General features: G+C 40.0%; 1 protein-coding gene across 4 annotated transcripts in view; it reads left to right on the top strand.

The window, feature by feature from the left end:
* LOC125455229 (filamin-A-interacting protein 1-like) overlaps window positions 1-17,267 on the top strand; it is a 294,768-nt gene that overhangs the window by 175,485 nt on the left and 102,016 nt on the right. For all 4 annotated transcript variants that reach the window (XM_048536966.1, XM_048536967.2, XM_048536968.2 and 1 more), the window contains one exon: window positions 9,876-10,049. In XM_048536966.1, the coding sequence (XP_048392923.1) occupies window positions 9,876-10,049 (174 nt within the window). The remainder of the gene's footprint in view (window positions 1-9,875; window positions 10,050-17,267) is intronic.

The following is a 17,267-nucleotide window of genomic DNA, read 5'->3' as shown; positions in this document are numbered from 1 at the left end:
GATCAGTATATCCTTGTTTGCTATGATCTGCCTGTACTGCTTTAAAAACAAAACATTTCACTGTACTTACGTACATATGATAACAATAAATTCAATACTTTCCAGCATTTCTGCAATGCACCATCTTCTTCCACTGAGGCCAATGAGGGACATAGGATGATGCCTTGACATAGGGTTTCCATACAGATTATGTCTGCGGTTTCACACCAATACTGTACAGATGGAGGACACCACTTGATCTGTGGAACCACTGTTCCAAACAAACAAAAAGCACATTAAGGCTTTGAGGTAGATAATGTGGATTGAAGAGAGCCAAAGAATAGAGTAAGAAGACGACGGTGTTCTTCAGATACAACAATAGAATAGATACAGGTCAGCAATCATGGCAAAAATAATGCAGGTGGGACTTCTTTGTGAATATCTTTCAACTGAGTTGTGCGAAATCATTTTTCACAGACTGCAAGATGGAGGTGGAGGCCCTGTACACATTTGGTGTGCCCTGAGAGGAAACTTTGGAGGGGGATGTCCTGGAATCACTTCCTCCTCCAGATGGGTGCCTGGTGCCATGACTGTATCTCCTTGTGAGGAAGGGGCACCTGGAGTGATGTCAAGATCCCTCAGCCCTCTGCCACCTTGCCATTTTTACTGAGTACTCAAGGCTAGGGCTAGAAGACTTTGACAACAGACATTGTTGTGATAACAAAGTGTGAAGCTGAATGAACACAGCAGGCCAAGCAGCATCTCGGGAGTACAAAAGCTGACATTTCAGGCCTAGACCTTTCATCATCCAGCTTCACACTTTGTTATCTTGGACTCTCCAGCATCTGCAGTTCCCATTATCACTGAGACATTGTTGTGATACCCTACAGACTCTGAGTATATTGGACCTAGCGCTCCGTGGCAACCATTTACTTATCCTGGAGGTAGCCCGACTGCAGCATGGACATTCTTGTGAATCTGGGATAACCCCAAATTAGAGACCTGCATTCCTCCTTTATGAAATCTGCTTACTGTGCAGCTTTCAGATGGTGGGAAAAACACAGAACAAATAGATTGGGAGCACTAATGTTATACAAGGGGAGGAGAATAAAAGGAGTTCCAGAACAATTTTTTGACAATCTGAATGGCAGGAGCAAAAGGAACATGCGAAAGGAGAGAAATTGTGTAATAACCGGCTTTACAAGGAATTAACTTATGCAAAGAAAGAGGTTAAAAGCTAAAGTGTTTACTACAATGCGTCAGGTGCTGGATGCATTTATTCGAATTATATTGGCCCAACATGGTTAAGCACTTTAGAAAGATGTTAATGTTGAACTTTTAACTATATTTCCTTATTTTTCTATTTTACACCTAAGAATTTGTACCTGGGTATTCTTGTACCTAAGATAGTGCTGGGAATGATGACATTGCACACTTTTCACTGTATTCCTGTATCCCTGTACTTAAGTACAGGTGATAATAAATTCTAATTCTAATTCTAATTGTTTGAACCAGCTAAGTCACACCAGTGACTAGATGAGTTTCAGTGTTAGTCCTACTCAGTAAAAGCACAATGGTCTGCTTATTTGATGTAAAATGCATTTCGTTTAGTATTTTTCTTTTAGTTCTTTTAAGTGTTAAAATATACTCTATATCTAAAGGTGAAGGTAATTGGCAGCGAAATTAATTAATTGCCAACATATTTGTTGGCCTTTATAGTTTTTACTTCACTAAAAGTTAAATGTGCAAGGCTGTATTAAATGTGTATTAGCTTCTTTAAAAATGCCGCATGTAATAGTTCTAAATGAATTATTTTACCATGAAGTCATATTTCACTGCCCTCTGGAGAAATCAAAATCACAAAAATGCTTTTTCTGGTTGAAAATGAAGACGTGCATGGTACTGTTCTACGCTAAGATTTGTCAATATATTACTTCGGAGAAGTGAGGAAATATTGCAAACATTTTACAAACTGGAATTACACCACTTACATTAACTTTTAGATTACGCCTGCCAAAGGAACAACACTTTCACTGAGCAAAGCACTCCCATAATCATTTGTCTTATGAGCCCTAATGTTGAAAGGTTAATACCACAGCAAGTTGTATTTATACAATTTTAAAGTAAGTATATCTACATGCTCTTCACAGAAAGAGTAAAATCAACATGGAACATAGGAGGAAGTGAATGAGAAAGGGATCTTAACATTAGACTGGTAATGTTAATGTTAGAATAATTTACAAATGTAACATTAGTTCCATATTACTAAATAAAACACATACTAAATAAAATCCCCACAATACAAAATTTGAATTGAAAATTCCTCTTTCTGTTGTCTTGCTTTCATTTTTCCATTTCTCTTAACTTAAATTCTCCCATTGTGAATGAGTGAAAGTTTGTGGGAGTGGTGCCAAACAAGTGGGTTACTTTTCCTTAGATGGTGTCAGGCTTCTTTTGCATTTTTAGAGCTGCACTTGTCCAGGCAGGTGGAGGGTATTCCTTTATACTTCTGACTAGTGCTGTCTAGATGGTAGATAGGCTTTGGAGAATGAGGATCTAAGCTACTCATTTCAGAATTCCTAGCCTCTGACCTGCTTGGGCTGCTGTGTCCATCAAGCTCTACACCTTGTTAGCTCTGTGTATGGAGTTGTGTGTAGGTTAAACTATGTAAGGATGGTAAGTTCCTTCCCCTAGGACATTAGTAATCCTCATGGGTTTCATTGTCAAAAATCGAAAATAGTTTCATTGTTATCATTTGGCTAACTTTAAATTCCCAATTGTTATTGAATTCAGATTTCACCAACTGGCATGGTTGGTTTCAGAACAATATCTTGGGTCTTTAGATTGCTAGTTCAGCAAGTTTACTTCTGCCACTATTTATCTTGATGGAGTTGGTAATTGCCTGATACTTGGGTGGCACGAATGTTACTTGCCGCTTGTCAGCTTGAGCCTGGATATTAACCAAATCTTATTGCATTTGAACATGGACTGCTTCAGTGTTTGAGAAGTCGTAAATTGTTCTGAATATTGTGTAATCATCAATGAAAACCATTACCTCTAATCTTATGATGGAGGGAAGGTCAATGATGAAGCAGCTGAAGATGGTTGGGCCGAGGACACTACTCTGAGGATCTCCTGCAAAGATAGCTGACCTTCAACAACCACAACCATCTTCCTATGTGCAAAGTATGACTCCAACCAGCAAAGAAAATTCCCCCCAATTATCATTGACTCTAATTTTGTGAAAGCTCCTTGATGTCATATTTGATCAAATTGACGGCAGTCACTCTTACCGCCCTCCCCGAGTTTGATTTAATTTTTGTTTACATAATTTTTGTTTTTTTATAAACTAATTTTATCCATATGTTCAAAGCCTTTTGCTCATAATAAAATTTAACTTAAACCATATTCTGACATTTTAAAAGACTTATTGAATTAATCAAATTACTTGTTTAAAATAATCTTCACTTTCAAACATCTATACACTTACATGACAACATGGGACAGAATGTTCCATGAAAGTGTTCGGATCAGAGACACTTACATTCTTGGTCCTTCAAAAATTCTTTATTATATTCATGACTCTGTAATTCCACTTTGAGGTAAATGCGCATCTTTCTATGCGTCTCAGCAGTGCTGATCTTTTATATAAGGATGCCAATTCTAGAGCTTTTCTGATGAAGGGTCTAGGCCCAAAACGTCAGCTTTTGCGCTCCTAAGATGCTGTTTGGCCTGCTGTGTTCATCCAGCTCCACACTTTGTTATCTCTGATTCTCCAGCATCTGCAGTTCCCATTTTCTCTGATCCCAAATCTAGAGCTGTTGGCCCTGTCTTCGGTATGGCAGTGTCAGAATCCTGTCTTGATCAAAGAGCTAGAATGCAGTCAGTTAAGAGACCACCTCCTGTGAAATAGTTCAATGGGTCTGTCTTCTAATAAGTACACGTTTAGGACCCTCACTTGGCCCTAAAACTGTGATTCTAAACATTGTGGGAAAATCCTGCCTATTTTCTCGAGCCCCTAAATCATCCTCCTGTTACTGGAAAATGGGGTTTGTGATGTGTGCTCACACTTCTGATTGGAAGTGTGCTGGACAGCATCTTGATAAAGGGATTTCTGTGTGTGCACATAACAACTGCGAGGAGCATGTGAAGCTGCCAAATCAGGATATCAGTCAATTTACTGATTTCACTCAAACATTTCAATTTCCGATAACCACCCTACAACTGTACCCTGCCTTGCATAGTTGAATATATTAAACAGCATATAACTCCACCAGTGTAACTTAAGGGGATTATTAAACATTCACAAGTTAGTTGCTGGATTACTTCTTTCTGGTTGTTGTACAATTGTGTGTATGCTTTGCTAAGCATTTTCAACTTCCCAAAGTTTGAGTACTCTCCCTGGCAAAGTCTAGCTGGTGCCAAGATATATATTATTGATTCCAATGCTTCCAGATATGAATGGCCTGATAAGCCTTCATTTTGGAATCAAGCATGGCGGGAAGAATGAAAAGAGCCCGCACAAAGCAGAACATTCTGCTAGAAGAGGAGCAGGATTTGGAGTTAAGTTCACAGCAGGTTTTATATTCACCGAGAATGTTAAAGGCTTTAATTCTCTTAGTTCAACTTCAGCAATGACTGATGGTTCAGAACTTGGTGCTTCATTAATGTGGTAATGACAGAAATCTGCAAAATTCTGCTGCCTCCAATAGAACCTCAAACAGGCAAAAATACATTCATGTTAGTTGTCAATGTTATCCTGGATCTTTGCTTTTATGATCCTAACTCCTTCCAATGCTGTTGGAGCACAGCAACATGTCACATTTTGCAGTTCAATACTGTCTGAGGGAATGCACTGGGGCTTTATAGAGACACAGCCTCGCCTCATTCCCACTTGCCAGAGACAAGCAGACAGAATGAGCCTGAGGGTTTGGAAATTTTGCTGGCTTCCCAAAAGTGCAAGGTAACATTTAACCGCATCCCATCACTTTTCAGGAGCCTCTTTATGAACTTGGCTGTTTTTGTGAGTTCCAATTCCTCGGGATATTACTCTGGATACTCCAATACTATGCAACTAGTGGCTCAGTGGTTAGCACTGCAGCCTCACAGCACCATGGACCCAGGCTTATTTCCGGCCTCGGGCGACTGTCTGTACAGAGTTTGCACATTCTCCCTGTGCCTGCATGGGTTTCGTCTGGGTGCTCCGGTTTCCTCCCACCGTCCAAAGATGTGCAGGCTAGGTGAATTGGCCATGCTAAATTGCCTGTAGTGTAGTGGGTTATAGGGGGATGGGTCTGGATGGGATGCTCCAAGGGTTGGTGTGGACTTGGGCCAAAGGGCCTGTTTCCACACTGTAGAGATTCTAAAACTAGTATTTGAGCACAGTCCATCTAATCAGAAATAACAACTCTTTTATCATGTGACAGTCTCTGCATTCAAAACATAATCATTAGCCAAATGCTGGTTGTTGAGTTGTTAACTCATCACATGGCTTATTAAGCATGCGATAGGAGATGTGCAATGACAGCCACGCTTCCTCACGGAATGTTATAGGTTGCACCCATCAGCATTCTCAAGCAATTCTTGGACTGCCCTGGAGAAATGCTGCAGGAGTGGTCCTCAACTTTTCTATATTATGGACCAGGCCAAATCTCCTTAAAATATATTAAGCAGATAATTTAGACCCCAACTTTTTTCTCATTTTAAAAGTAGGTGCAAATTGTTGCATTCCAGATACAGTTTGATTGGTCAAACTACTCGACGTTAGGCAAAACACACATTCTTCATACAGAATTAATAAATTGCAACAAAAGAAAAAATAAAGCGAAGAAATGGCTTCGCTGTAATTCTATCAAAATGCTCAACAATATAATAGGTGCACAACTGTTACCAATTAACTGTTCCAATATTGTAACATCCCATACGCACACTCTTGACAAAGGTAAATTCAGAAAAACAGAATGTCTCACATGCAACTTGAACAGCAGGAACAGAACCCCCAGGAAAAACTGCTGAAAGCTAAATTAAAATTTTTGTTCTGTCGGAGCTTGACCACACCCATTCAGGCTGCTTCTCTTCATAGATCATAGAATCCCTACAGTGTGGAAACAGTCCCTTCAGCCCAGCAAGTCCACACCAACCTTCAGAGCATCTCACCCAGACCAATCCGCCTATAACCCATCTAATCCACACATCTCTGAACACTAAGGGCAATTTAGTATGGACTATCCACCTAGCCTGCACATCTGTGGACTGTGGGAGGAAATTGTCACAACCTTTGAAAAAAACCCAAGGCCTCACAAGCTGTTTACTCCAGTGGCTCTGTGTAGACTGCTTTTAAAGCAATAGGATCGCCACATCTACCAGTAAGCTGCATGCTCTACAACCTGCTCATTGTGAGGGAAGAAATCTGTAGCCACACATTGGTTCACATTGAAGGAATGAAATCCCTTTAAGTCTAAAGCATTCTTTGGATGCCTCACTGCACACAGTGCTGACCCTGCACTCACATTGTGAAGTTCACAGAACCCTGGGCCTTGGCCTCACCATAATGTAGATGATTCTACTGTTGGAGACTACACCAAAATACATGCCAGTTGCCATTTAAATGGTCAGTTTGGATAGTGGATGTGATGAAAAGGAAGGGATGGGGATCAGTATCTGTACTTGCAGTTTGTTAAGAGGCTGGGATTACTGTTTTCCAGCTAGGGCTGAAATGAAGATGACCTGGATGATGAGGTCTTCGAAATTTTGAGAGAGCATGGAATTCTCAGGGCTGGAGATCATGACATATGCTTACTTTTTAAATCTGTTTAGTGTTGGTTTTCCTGGAGGTAACGAGCAAAAACCTGGCTTCCTCAGCGAAAACCAAAGGTGCAGCAGTAGCCAGGAACAAGCATTTGTTCCCATTTTTACACTTGCAAACACTCCAACATCAGCTTCAAATGTGGTGAAAGATATCACCAAGATGGCATCCCACGCACTTCCTGTTAGAAGTGTACATGAGAATCTTACACCCATCTTTATGTAGCCACGTAGAACCTATAAACAGACCCTGTGTGTTTCAACCTATCCTGTAATACATATTTATTTAAAACAAAAAATAACTTTTTTAAGTATAATGCATAATTTCCTCAATCATAATTCTTCCTTCTTAAAAATGTGCTTTTAACTTTTTCCCACTGTGTTGTTCAATCAATAAAAGTAAATGCTAAATAAAAAATGACATTTTGTTCAACAAAGAAATTAGACCAAAGCCTATTCTCCTTATGATTTATGAACTAGTAACGACTTCTAGGCATTTTCTTTGCAAATCAAGAGGTGTTATTACACTCCTCTAGAGCAGGTGGAACTTGAACCTCGGTCAGCTAGCCCAGAGGTAGGGATACTACCACTGCATCTCAATAGCCCTAGTCATGGTTTCAATAATTGCTGCCACCTTGTAACTTTGTGGTGGACTAATAGTGAGATAACCAGGAGCAGTTCTATTGGGTCCTTGGCAGAATCTACAAGCCACGCTTTTTCACAGGAGTTTTAACATCAAAAGGTTTCGGCAAAGAAGACAGAGTGTTGAAATTTCTTGTGCAAGGTGACAGCATGCTGGTTTCTACTCATGTTACACCATAATAAAGTTCCTGGTCTCAAGGTTGCAAAAAAGGAAGTGGCAAGAGGAGTGAGAAGTTATCTTTTATTGACCTGTTTTATAGACTAAGACACAGTTTTGACTCTGATAAATATCTAAAAATTTTCCTGGTAGCTACCTAAAACATCTTTAGATATATAAATGTGAGTTGTAACAGCATGCTTTGGTCCCCTCAGAAATTGGGCTGAAATGAGGGGATAAACATTAGCTTTCGTGTTTGTTATAATACCCTCTCCTCATCATCACCTCCCCACCCATTATCACTTTCACACATGTTTCTGCTGAAGAAGCAAGAATCCTAATATTTGCTGATGTAAATGCACAAACTGTGTTTAAAGACATAATGGAGATGACAAGTCAAAAATTTCTCTTTTGTGATGCCTGAGGCTCAATTTCAGGCTAGCCTCTTAGTTGGAATTTGCGTGCAAACCAATGCTGAGCCTGAAAATAGGCTGAGATAAATTTCCACTTGGAGATGTTTCTCTACAGGAGATAAAGACTTTCACCCTAAACTGTGCATGTACCTCTCAATGGATGTATTCAAGACTATGCTCCTTGCTGGAGACAGAGACTAATATTTAGGTAGTGGTGGGAGCTGGAAAGGTGTAGGTTAGTGTGGGGATAAACAAGGAAATCTAAAGAGGCAGAATGGGAAATTAATCAGAAGCTTTAGGAAATTGGGATCACCATTTGTAAGTCCATGCTTAAAGGATAAAATGACTATTAGTCGTGCAATTGTTTGTACATGATTCTATATCAAATTCTTATCTGCATCCTGTTAACGGATTCTTAATCCATTAATAGCTCAGATAAAATAGCAGTGAGAGAAATTCTTCTGAGCACATTGTGCTGATATGACAAGGTGACTGGGAATAATTTCCACCCTGACATAATGTGTATAATTTAGGTGCAATAAAAATTTTTGTGATATTCATGGGCCTTGTGGTTCCATGATTTTTAAGTGAAGTAATTCCATGTAAATTTTATAAGTACAAAACACTGCTCACGGTCAAAAGTAGAGTGGTTCACTGAAAAATAAACTTATGGCTGACATGTTTCTGATCTCTTCAATTATTTATTTTTCAGTACATCACAACTCCCTTTCAGTGCCCTTTTATACAAATGATCAGAGAGAAAGATAGAAGGGTGAGGCTCAGTGAACAAGGGATGCTGTGACACTGGTTCAAGTTTTTCAACCATTTCAGACCATGTGAAGACATTTCCTTTTTCCAGTGATCTCATTTCAGTGTTGCATCTAATTGACACAGGGTTTCATATTTCAGTGACCACATAGATTCCATGCGTGTTGAAACAGTTGAGGAAGAACCGTCTTTGTCTGGCCGTGTGTAAGCTAGATTGAGAACTAACTCTTTAACCATGTAATCACTGAGTTGTTGTAAAATTAAACATCTAGAACAAGAAAGTTGTGCAGAACCTCCATTTTTAAGATTTGGTTTATGAGACAGCAAGAAAATAGAAGCAACAAATCAAATCAATAGATGGAAATAAGAACAATGTTGTGTGATAACACAAATACATCCCCACTCTCAATTCTGTAACACGTATCAGCTGGATTTTTAATTAGGGTGCAGGCACACAGTGAAAGTTGCAATCTCGGACAGTGTCATTAGAACATTAAGCACGCGAAATAAAAGCATAAACAAGGAGCCAGCCATTTGGGCATTTCCGATTGACATCTTGCTGAGCTCATGAACAATCTTTGGGGCAGCAGTTTGAGAAGAAATGGAATATGATGGCAAGGGATATGTTTCTTCATAGCTGTCATGAGCACAGTGTGAAGCTGGATGGGCTCATGAATGCATGCTGAACACTTCAAAGAAAGTGAAAATTTAACCTGGATAAGTTGCATGGAGTTTGCCAACATTGGTACTAAGGGTTTTGTATTTTAAGCAATGACTTGTTGGGGTCATGGAGGTGTGTGAAAATGCTGGCATCACTTAGGTATCAGGTGAGTAGACAAAGCTGTGGTCAACCAACAAGAATGAGCTGAAGGAAATGAGACAGGAGAAAGCTGTGAGGAGGAGCTTCAGCTGATGCAGTTTCATTATCTTGTTGTCTAAGAGGTATTGCTGTTAGATAAAAGAAAGCTTCTCATACCTAAAATGTTTCCATCTAAGAAAATATTGCATTTTACTGAATTGTACTGAATGTTACTGTTTTTTCCTGCTTACCCTTGAAATGAATCATTAACTTGTGAGCTAAATGTAAACATGTTTTTACACAATTTCTACAGGCTCGAGAGGACGTTATTCACTTGCTGAAGTCGAACAAGATTAATCCGGAGTCTTTAGAGGCTTATTATGGTCTGGCTGTTCCTGAGACAATTTTACGTACCTTGTACAGGGATGCCAATCAAGCCCAGGAAAAGAAGACATGTGAAGATGTTTATGAGAAACCAATGGCAGAGGTATGGTTTCAGATTTGGATTATTCATGTGCCATGCAAAAACTCTTAATTTGATACATCACATCTGAGTGCTTTCATCTGGGTCCAATGAGGAATTAGCAACTCATTTCAGGCTGAGAATATCAAAAAAGTCCCAATATCCATTTTAACCAGAACTGTACTATCCAGGTTCTGAGTAGTTCCATGTGTAATGGAATTTCAGAAATCCAGTCAGTCAAAAAACCTCCCTGTCAGATTTAAATAATGCAAAGTTCAAGAATCTATTGAGAATCTTAAAGATTGTACCTTCCTATAATGATGAAGTGGGATATTTGCATATTGTTGGATGGCTAAGCAGATGAGGAAGAGGTTACTACAATTATTACCGTAATGAATAGCTCTACAGTGTCCTATCAGAAGTTCATAGGATTTTCCCGTTTTTTTTCTTCAAGTTCCTCCTCAATTTCTCTATGATGTAACACCAGCAAGTATGGTGCAGGTTTTACAAATATAAAAGCCCCAAGTATATAAAGGTTAGGAGTCCTAGTGGTGCAGCGCTGTTGTCCGTACCTCTGAGCCTGAAAAAACTGGGTTTGAGATCCACCTGCTGCAGATGCGTGTCATAACATCTCTGAACATGTTGTTTACAAAATATCTGTCAGGCTAAATAGTAATCTGAAACCAGACATCCTTGCTGGGATGTGTACCAATGGGCATTGAGGTCAGCACATCTTGCAAGAGAAAAGGCCAAAGCATTCGCAATCATTTTCAGTCACAAATGTTGAGAGAATGATCTACCTCTAGCTCCAGCCACGAACTCCATCTTCACAGAAGCCTAGCCAATTCAAATCACACCATGTGATTTCAAGAGAAGGCTGAATACACCAGATGTGCCAAAGGCTATAGGTTCTGCCAACTATAGGGAGAAGCTGAATAGGGTGAGGCATTCCTCCCTTGAGCATTGGAGGCTGAGGGGTGAACTTACAGAGTTTTGTAAAATCATGAGGAGCACAGAGTGAACAGGCAAGGTCTATTTTCCAGGCTAAGATGGCATAGATTCAAGGTGAGAGTGGAAAGATTTAAAAGGGATCTGAGGAGCAACATTTTAACACAGAGGGTGGTACGTGTATAGAATGAGCTTCCAGAAGAAGTTGTGCAAGAGGATACAATTACATCATTTAAAAGGCACCTTGTTAGGTACGTGAATAGAAAGGATTTAGAGGGATATGGGCCAAATGCTTGCAAATGGGACTTGTTCAGTTTAGGATATCTGGTCAGCGTAGACGAGTTGGACTGAAGGGTCTGTTTCTGTGCTGTAAAGTTTTGTGACTCTGTGACGCTATAATGTTGAAAACCTATTCTTCAGAACTAGCCACGCTCCTAGTACAGCTGCAACACCTACATATACCAGACAATGTGGACATTTTCCAAGGTATGTCCTGCACACAAAGAAAGGGAGAAATTTCTCTAGACAATTACTGGCCAATCAACCTAGCTTCAATAGACTCATAGAGATCAACAATGCAGAAAAAGACCCTTGAGCCCATCGAATCTGTTCTAGTCAAAAACAATCACCTAACTATTTATATTCCAGCTCATGGCCTATAGCCTTGTATAGCTTAAATATTATAAAGGCTTCTGCTTCTGCACCCTTACAGGCAGTGAATTCTAGATTCCCACCACCTTCTGGGTGAGCAGGGTGTATAGCTGGATGGAGGACAAGCAGCATCAGCAGAGCTCGAAAGCTGACATTTTGGGCCTAGACCCTTCTTCAGAAATGGGGGAGGGGAAAGGGGATCTGAAATAAATAGGGAGAGAGGTGGAGGCAGATAGATGATGGATAAAGGAGAAGACAGGTGGAGAGGAGACAGACCGGTCAAAGAGGTGGGAATGGAGCCAGTGAAGGTGAGTGTAGGTGGGGAGATAGGGAGGAGATAGGTCAGCCCAGGGAGGACAGATAGGTCAAGGGGGTGGGATGAGGATAGCAAGTAGAAGATGTGGGTGGGGCTTGAGGTGGGACGAGGGGATAGGTGGGAAGAAGAACAGGCTAGGGAGGCTATGTTCCCTGGTCATTGATCCGTCCATTCCTCCCTCCTAGCTACACTGTCTACATTCCTCATAATTTTGTACATCCCAATGATGTCTCCTCCCACTCATATCTCCCTGCAATCTCCTCTGTTCTAAGGAGAAAAGCTCCAGCCTGACCAATCTCTATTCATAACTGAAACTCCTCAGCCCAGGAAACATCCTGGTAAATCTCCTTTGCACCCATTCCAGTGCTACCACTTCCCTTCTATAATTTAGATTCCAGAACACTCACACAATTTTCTAGCTGTGGCCTAACCAATATTTTACAGGGTTCCATCTTTACCTGTCTGTTCTTAAACTCTATGCCTGACTAATATAAGCAAGTATATCATATACCTTGTTAACTACTTTATCCTGTCCTGATGCTTTAGGGGCCTGATGCTAATACGCACCAAGGTCCCTCTGATCGTTGATGCTTCCAGGCTATTATTGTGCCCCATGTATTCTTTTGTCTTCTTAGCCCGATCCAAGTGCAACATCTTCTGTTTACCCAGGTTGAATTTGATTTGCCACTGATCAGCCCATCTGATCACCCCGTCTATATCCTCTTGTAGTCTAAGCCTATCCACCTCACTATTTACCACCCCACCAATTTTTGTATCATCTGTGAACTTACTGATTAACCTTCCTATGTTCAAATCTAAATTATTTTAACATACAGCAACGGGCCTAACACTAACCCCTGTGGGATCCCAACAGGCACAAAATTCCAGACAGATAAACACCCCTCAACTAACAACTTCTGCTTTTGCCACTAAGCCAATTGTGGATCCAAGTTTCAAAATGTCCTTGATTCCCACTGGGTCTTATCTTTGCTTTCAGTCCCCTGTGCTGGACCTTATCAAAAGCCTTGATAAAGTTCAATTAGACCTCACTAAAAGCGTTGCTCTCATCTACATATCTGGTCACCTCTTTGAAAAAATCAATCAAGTTGTTCAGACATAACTTTCCTTGAACAAAACCATGTTGGCCGTTCTTGATTTAATCTCTGCTTTTCCAAGTGTCGATTAATTCATGTCCCTGAGAATTACTTCCAATAATTTCCCCGTTACTGAGGTTAGACTCACTGGCCTGTAGTCTCCTCATTCATTTAATAAAGTAATGGAAGCTGTCATAAACTGTAGCAACAGGAACCATTTACTCAGCAATAACCTGTTGATTGATGCATACTTTGGGTTCATATTTCAGGGCTCAGCCAGTTCATTGGAAATGGAGTTAGCAAGCTACTCTTGGTGATGTTTTTGAAGGCCTCCATTTAGACTGCATCTTGGGTCCTCACCATCCTCAGTGCCTACTCCAAGTGTTATATAATCCAAATGTGAAAAAGAAATTGGATTTCAGAGGTGACATAAAACTAACTGGTTGTAGGCAATGTTTGTCCAAGTGTGGTATCAAAATGTTGATTGAATTCAAATTTTACTATCTGCTACAGTGGGATTCAAACCCATGCCTCCAGGATATTAACCTGGTGTTCTGGATTACCACTCCACTAACATTACTACTATGCCACTGCCTCTTTCAAGTGTGGTATCAATAAAACCCGCCATAATTGAAGTCAATGGAAATCAGAGTGAGACTTCACTGACTGGTGTCATACTTCACGCAGTTAGGAAGATGACAATGGTTATCAGAGACCAATCATCCTTATTCCAGGCCATAACTTCAGGAGTTCTTGAGAGCAATGTAGCAGACCAAACCATCTTCAGTTGCTTCCTGAGATAGTAGGCACTGCTGATGCTGGATAATCTGAGATACCAAGGTGTAGAGCTGGATGAACACAGCAGGCCAAGCAGCATCAGAGGAGCAGGAAGGCTGACGTTTTGGACCTAGCTCCTGAAGAAGGGACTAGGCTCTACACTTTGGCACTTCAGTTGCTTCCTCCTTGTCATTCCCTCCACGGTAAGGTCAGAAGATCAGGACTTTCACTTCTTATTGCACTGCATTCAGTTCTGTTCACCACTCCTTAGACATTACATAGCTTATGTCAGCAGGCAGCAATGTCTAGGCAACTTTTGGATTTGAGCAAATATAAACCTCTAATTCAGAAAGGGTGGTACAGAAAGCAGAAAATTATGAGCCAGTTAGACTAGCATCTGCCATTGGGAAAATGAAGGAATCTATTATTAAGAAACTAGTAGCAAGACATTTCAAAAATCATAATAAAGTCATCCTGACTCTCCTTGACTGAATGTAAGGAAAATTGTAATCGACAAATTTATTCGAATTCTTTGAGGATGTAACAAGCAGGTTGGATCAATGGGAATCACTAGAGGTAATGTATTTGAATTTTTAAAATACACCTATTAAACTGACGTAGTGGTAATGTGACTGGGCTAGTAATCTAGAAACTGGGCTAATGTCCTGTGTTGAATCCCATCACAGCAGATGGTGAAATTTGAATCCAGTAAAATGCTGACCTAATGCTGGCCACATAACCACTGACAATTATAAAATAAAAACATCTGATTCACTCATATTTTTCAGGAAAAGAAATCTACCAACCTTATCTGGTGTAGTTTATAATTACACCCAGATTTTCTGCAATGTGTTAAATAAACGCCTGTTAACATTGAGATCCAACTGCAGCTCTCTGTGGTTTCTCTCCATTTCAACAATATTCTGTTCTTCTATGTTTCCAGTCAAAAAGAGAGATAGCTTCCCACTTCATATTACTTCTCATAAATTTTGTCCACTCACTTCACCTAGCTTAGTCACTTTGCAGATAACAAGGTGTAGAGCTGGATGAACACAGCAGGCCAAGCAGCATCAGAGGAGCAGGAGAGCTGATGTTTCAGGTCTATACCCTTCTTAAAAAAACACTTAGTTACTTGGCAGACATTTTATCCTCCTCACAACTGGTTTTCACTTATCTTCTTTTTGTCTTGTCTGTCCTCCGTTAGACTAGCAATTGATGTCATGAACAAATATAAATTTAAGGTGCTCCATAATTGGTTAATACAGAAAAAAGGAATTAATAATGCAGGGAATGATATATTAACTTGTATAACCAACAGGAAAGAGTCATAGTAAGTGAGTTCCTTTCTGTTCAGCAACAAACTGATGGACTGCTACCTGTTAGAGTTAGAAATGAATGGCCCTTCTAAGGGTCAGACCAGTTTCAGAATTGATTTGTGAGATGCTCATTGGACTGCTCTTCACCTTGGGGGGCTGGAGTGAATTATTCTCACTCCAATACTGTTTTTATATAGTTCCCTCTCTTGTTTCCCCAACTTTTTGTTTTGTTGTTGCATGCGCCTAGTTGGCAGGTAATTATTTGCGTGAGTGATTAGCTTTATCTAATAATAAGTTGAGTTGATCTCCCTTATCTCCTCCCCTTTTGTTCTTTGTTGTTACACTGCCCCTGGTGGGCAGTGTTTGTAATTTTATTGACTGATATGAAAGTGGATTGTTGAAATAAAAAGAAGAGATGAGTTTTTCTCCATTGGAGTGTTGACTTCTGGTCAGAGAAAGTGTATGGAAGAGGTAAGTGGAAATTGATGTCTGTGCTAAACCATGGATTCACAACAAAACCCTTGAGTATCACAGACTTGCTGCCTAATTCAGTAAATTGCTATCGGTGTATGAAACACAACCTGGCTGTGTGCTGGAAACTTACTATATGACTGACATGGATGAAGGGACTGATCTACTGCAGCTAAGACAAAAAGAAGATAAGGGAAAACCAGTTGTGGGGAGGATAAAATATCTGCCAAGTGACTAAGCTAGGTGAAGTGAGTGGACACAATTTATGAGAAGTAGTATAATATGGGAAGGTATCTCTCTTTTTGACGGGAAGTATAGAAAAGCACAATTTTGTTGAAATGGAGAGAGACTGCAGAGAGCTGCAGTTGAAAAGAGATCTGGATCTCAAAGTTAACAGGTATTTATTTAACACAGAGAAAGGAGAGATAGTATTACCTCTTAAGGTGAAGAGGATAACTAGAGGCCTTAAATTTTAAGAGATATCCATTCAGGAATTCGGAAGAAACATCTGTATCTAAAGAATGTACAAATATGAAACTTTTAAACAGGAAGTGGTTGAAGTGAATATTATTGATGTATTTAAGTGGGAGCTAGAGAGGAAGAGTTACAATGGTTGCAATGATAGATTTAGATGAGAAGGATGGGAGAAGACAGTTAACCCTTTCAGGCATGAATTACTTAGGCCAAATTGGCCTTTACTGTGCCAATAGATAATCGTACTTAAAATCCCTGTTTAACAGAACTGTATATATTTAAATCCATGGGCAACTGAGGCTCAAGAAGGCCACTCGCCATCACATCCTCAAGAATGATAAATGCTGGTCTTGGCAGTGATTCTCTCTTCCCAAGGATGAATAGCTAACATGTATCACACAAATTGAGTTTGTTTTTTTACAGTATTTCCCTTGTCAGTGGCAAGATATTCCATTGTATCAACATTGAGAAAAGGCCCAGAAGTTATTTGGTTTTTTGATCAGTTGAAGATAGAGGAGAACTGCGTGTATTCTACCAAACTGTACAGTCCTAGAATGTGAAAAGTTAGTGGTGCCGTAATATTTTAATAGATTACATTGGTGCTGTTAAATGTTTGTACAAACAGATGAGCGCATTGCTCAAAGATCACTCACGTGCACATGTACATAAAATCACCCTGCCTTCCTCTGGTTGTCTAGCAGAGTGCTACTTTTCATTTCTGTTTAACAAGCAACAGAAAGTGTGTACTCCTATGATGTCTGCTCTGAGAGGTATCAGCATAGAACTCTTGCTTGAGTCAGAAGGTTCAACACACAATCTGGAAACACGGTGTTTAATCTAAGCTAATGATTCTGTGTTTTACAGACAAAGACATCTTTTAGACAATTCTTTAACCTGACCGCATTCTGAGGAAGGTATAAAAGATCCCCTGGGAAGTAAAAGAGAATGGGAAATATCTTGGGAGGGGCATGGTATCAATTAGCACAGGACACTGTCTAAACGTGGTATTCGCATTCCTTCCTGCCCTTTCGCCAACTCTTGAAGATTAAAAATAAGAGATTTGTTACTCTTGTCTGTCTTCTAGTGCCTCCGTTAGATCTAAGGGTGGACGTGTTAGCTTGTGCTTGTCGACCTATTTTGCGTGGCTTGGGAAGGTTTGGAGATCAATGGCTCACCTCTCCTAATCTGTTGTTAC

Source organism: Stegostoma tigrinum, chromosome 9, assembly GCF_030684315.1.
Source record: "Stegostoma tigrinum isolate sSteTig4 chromosome 9, sSteTig4.hap1, whole genome shotgun sequence".
NCBI classification, from domain to species: Eukaryota; Metazoa; Chordata; class Chondrichthyes; order Orectolobiformes; family Stegostomatidae; genus Stegostoma; species Stegostoma tigrinum.
Note: the sequence above shows the minus strand (reverse complement) of the source record. Positions and strands in the feature narration are given on the sequence as shown.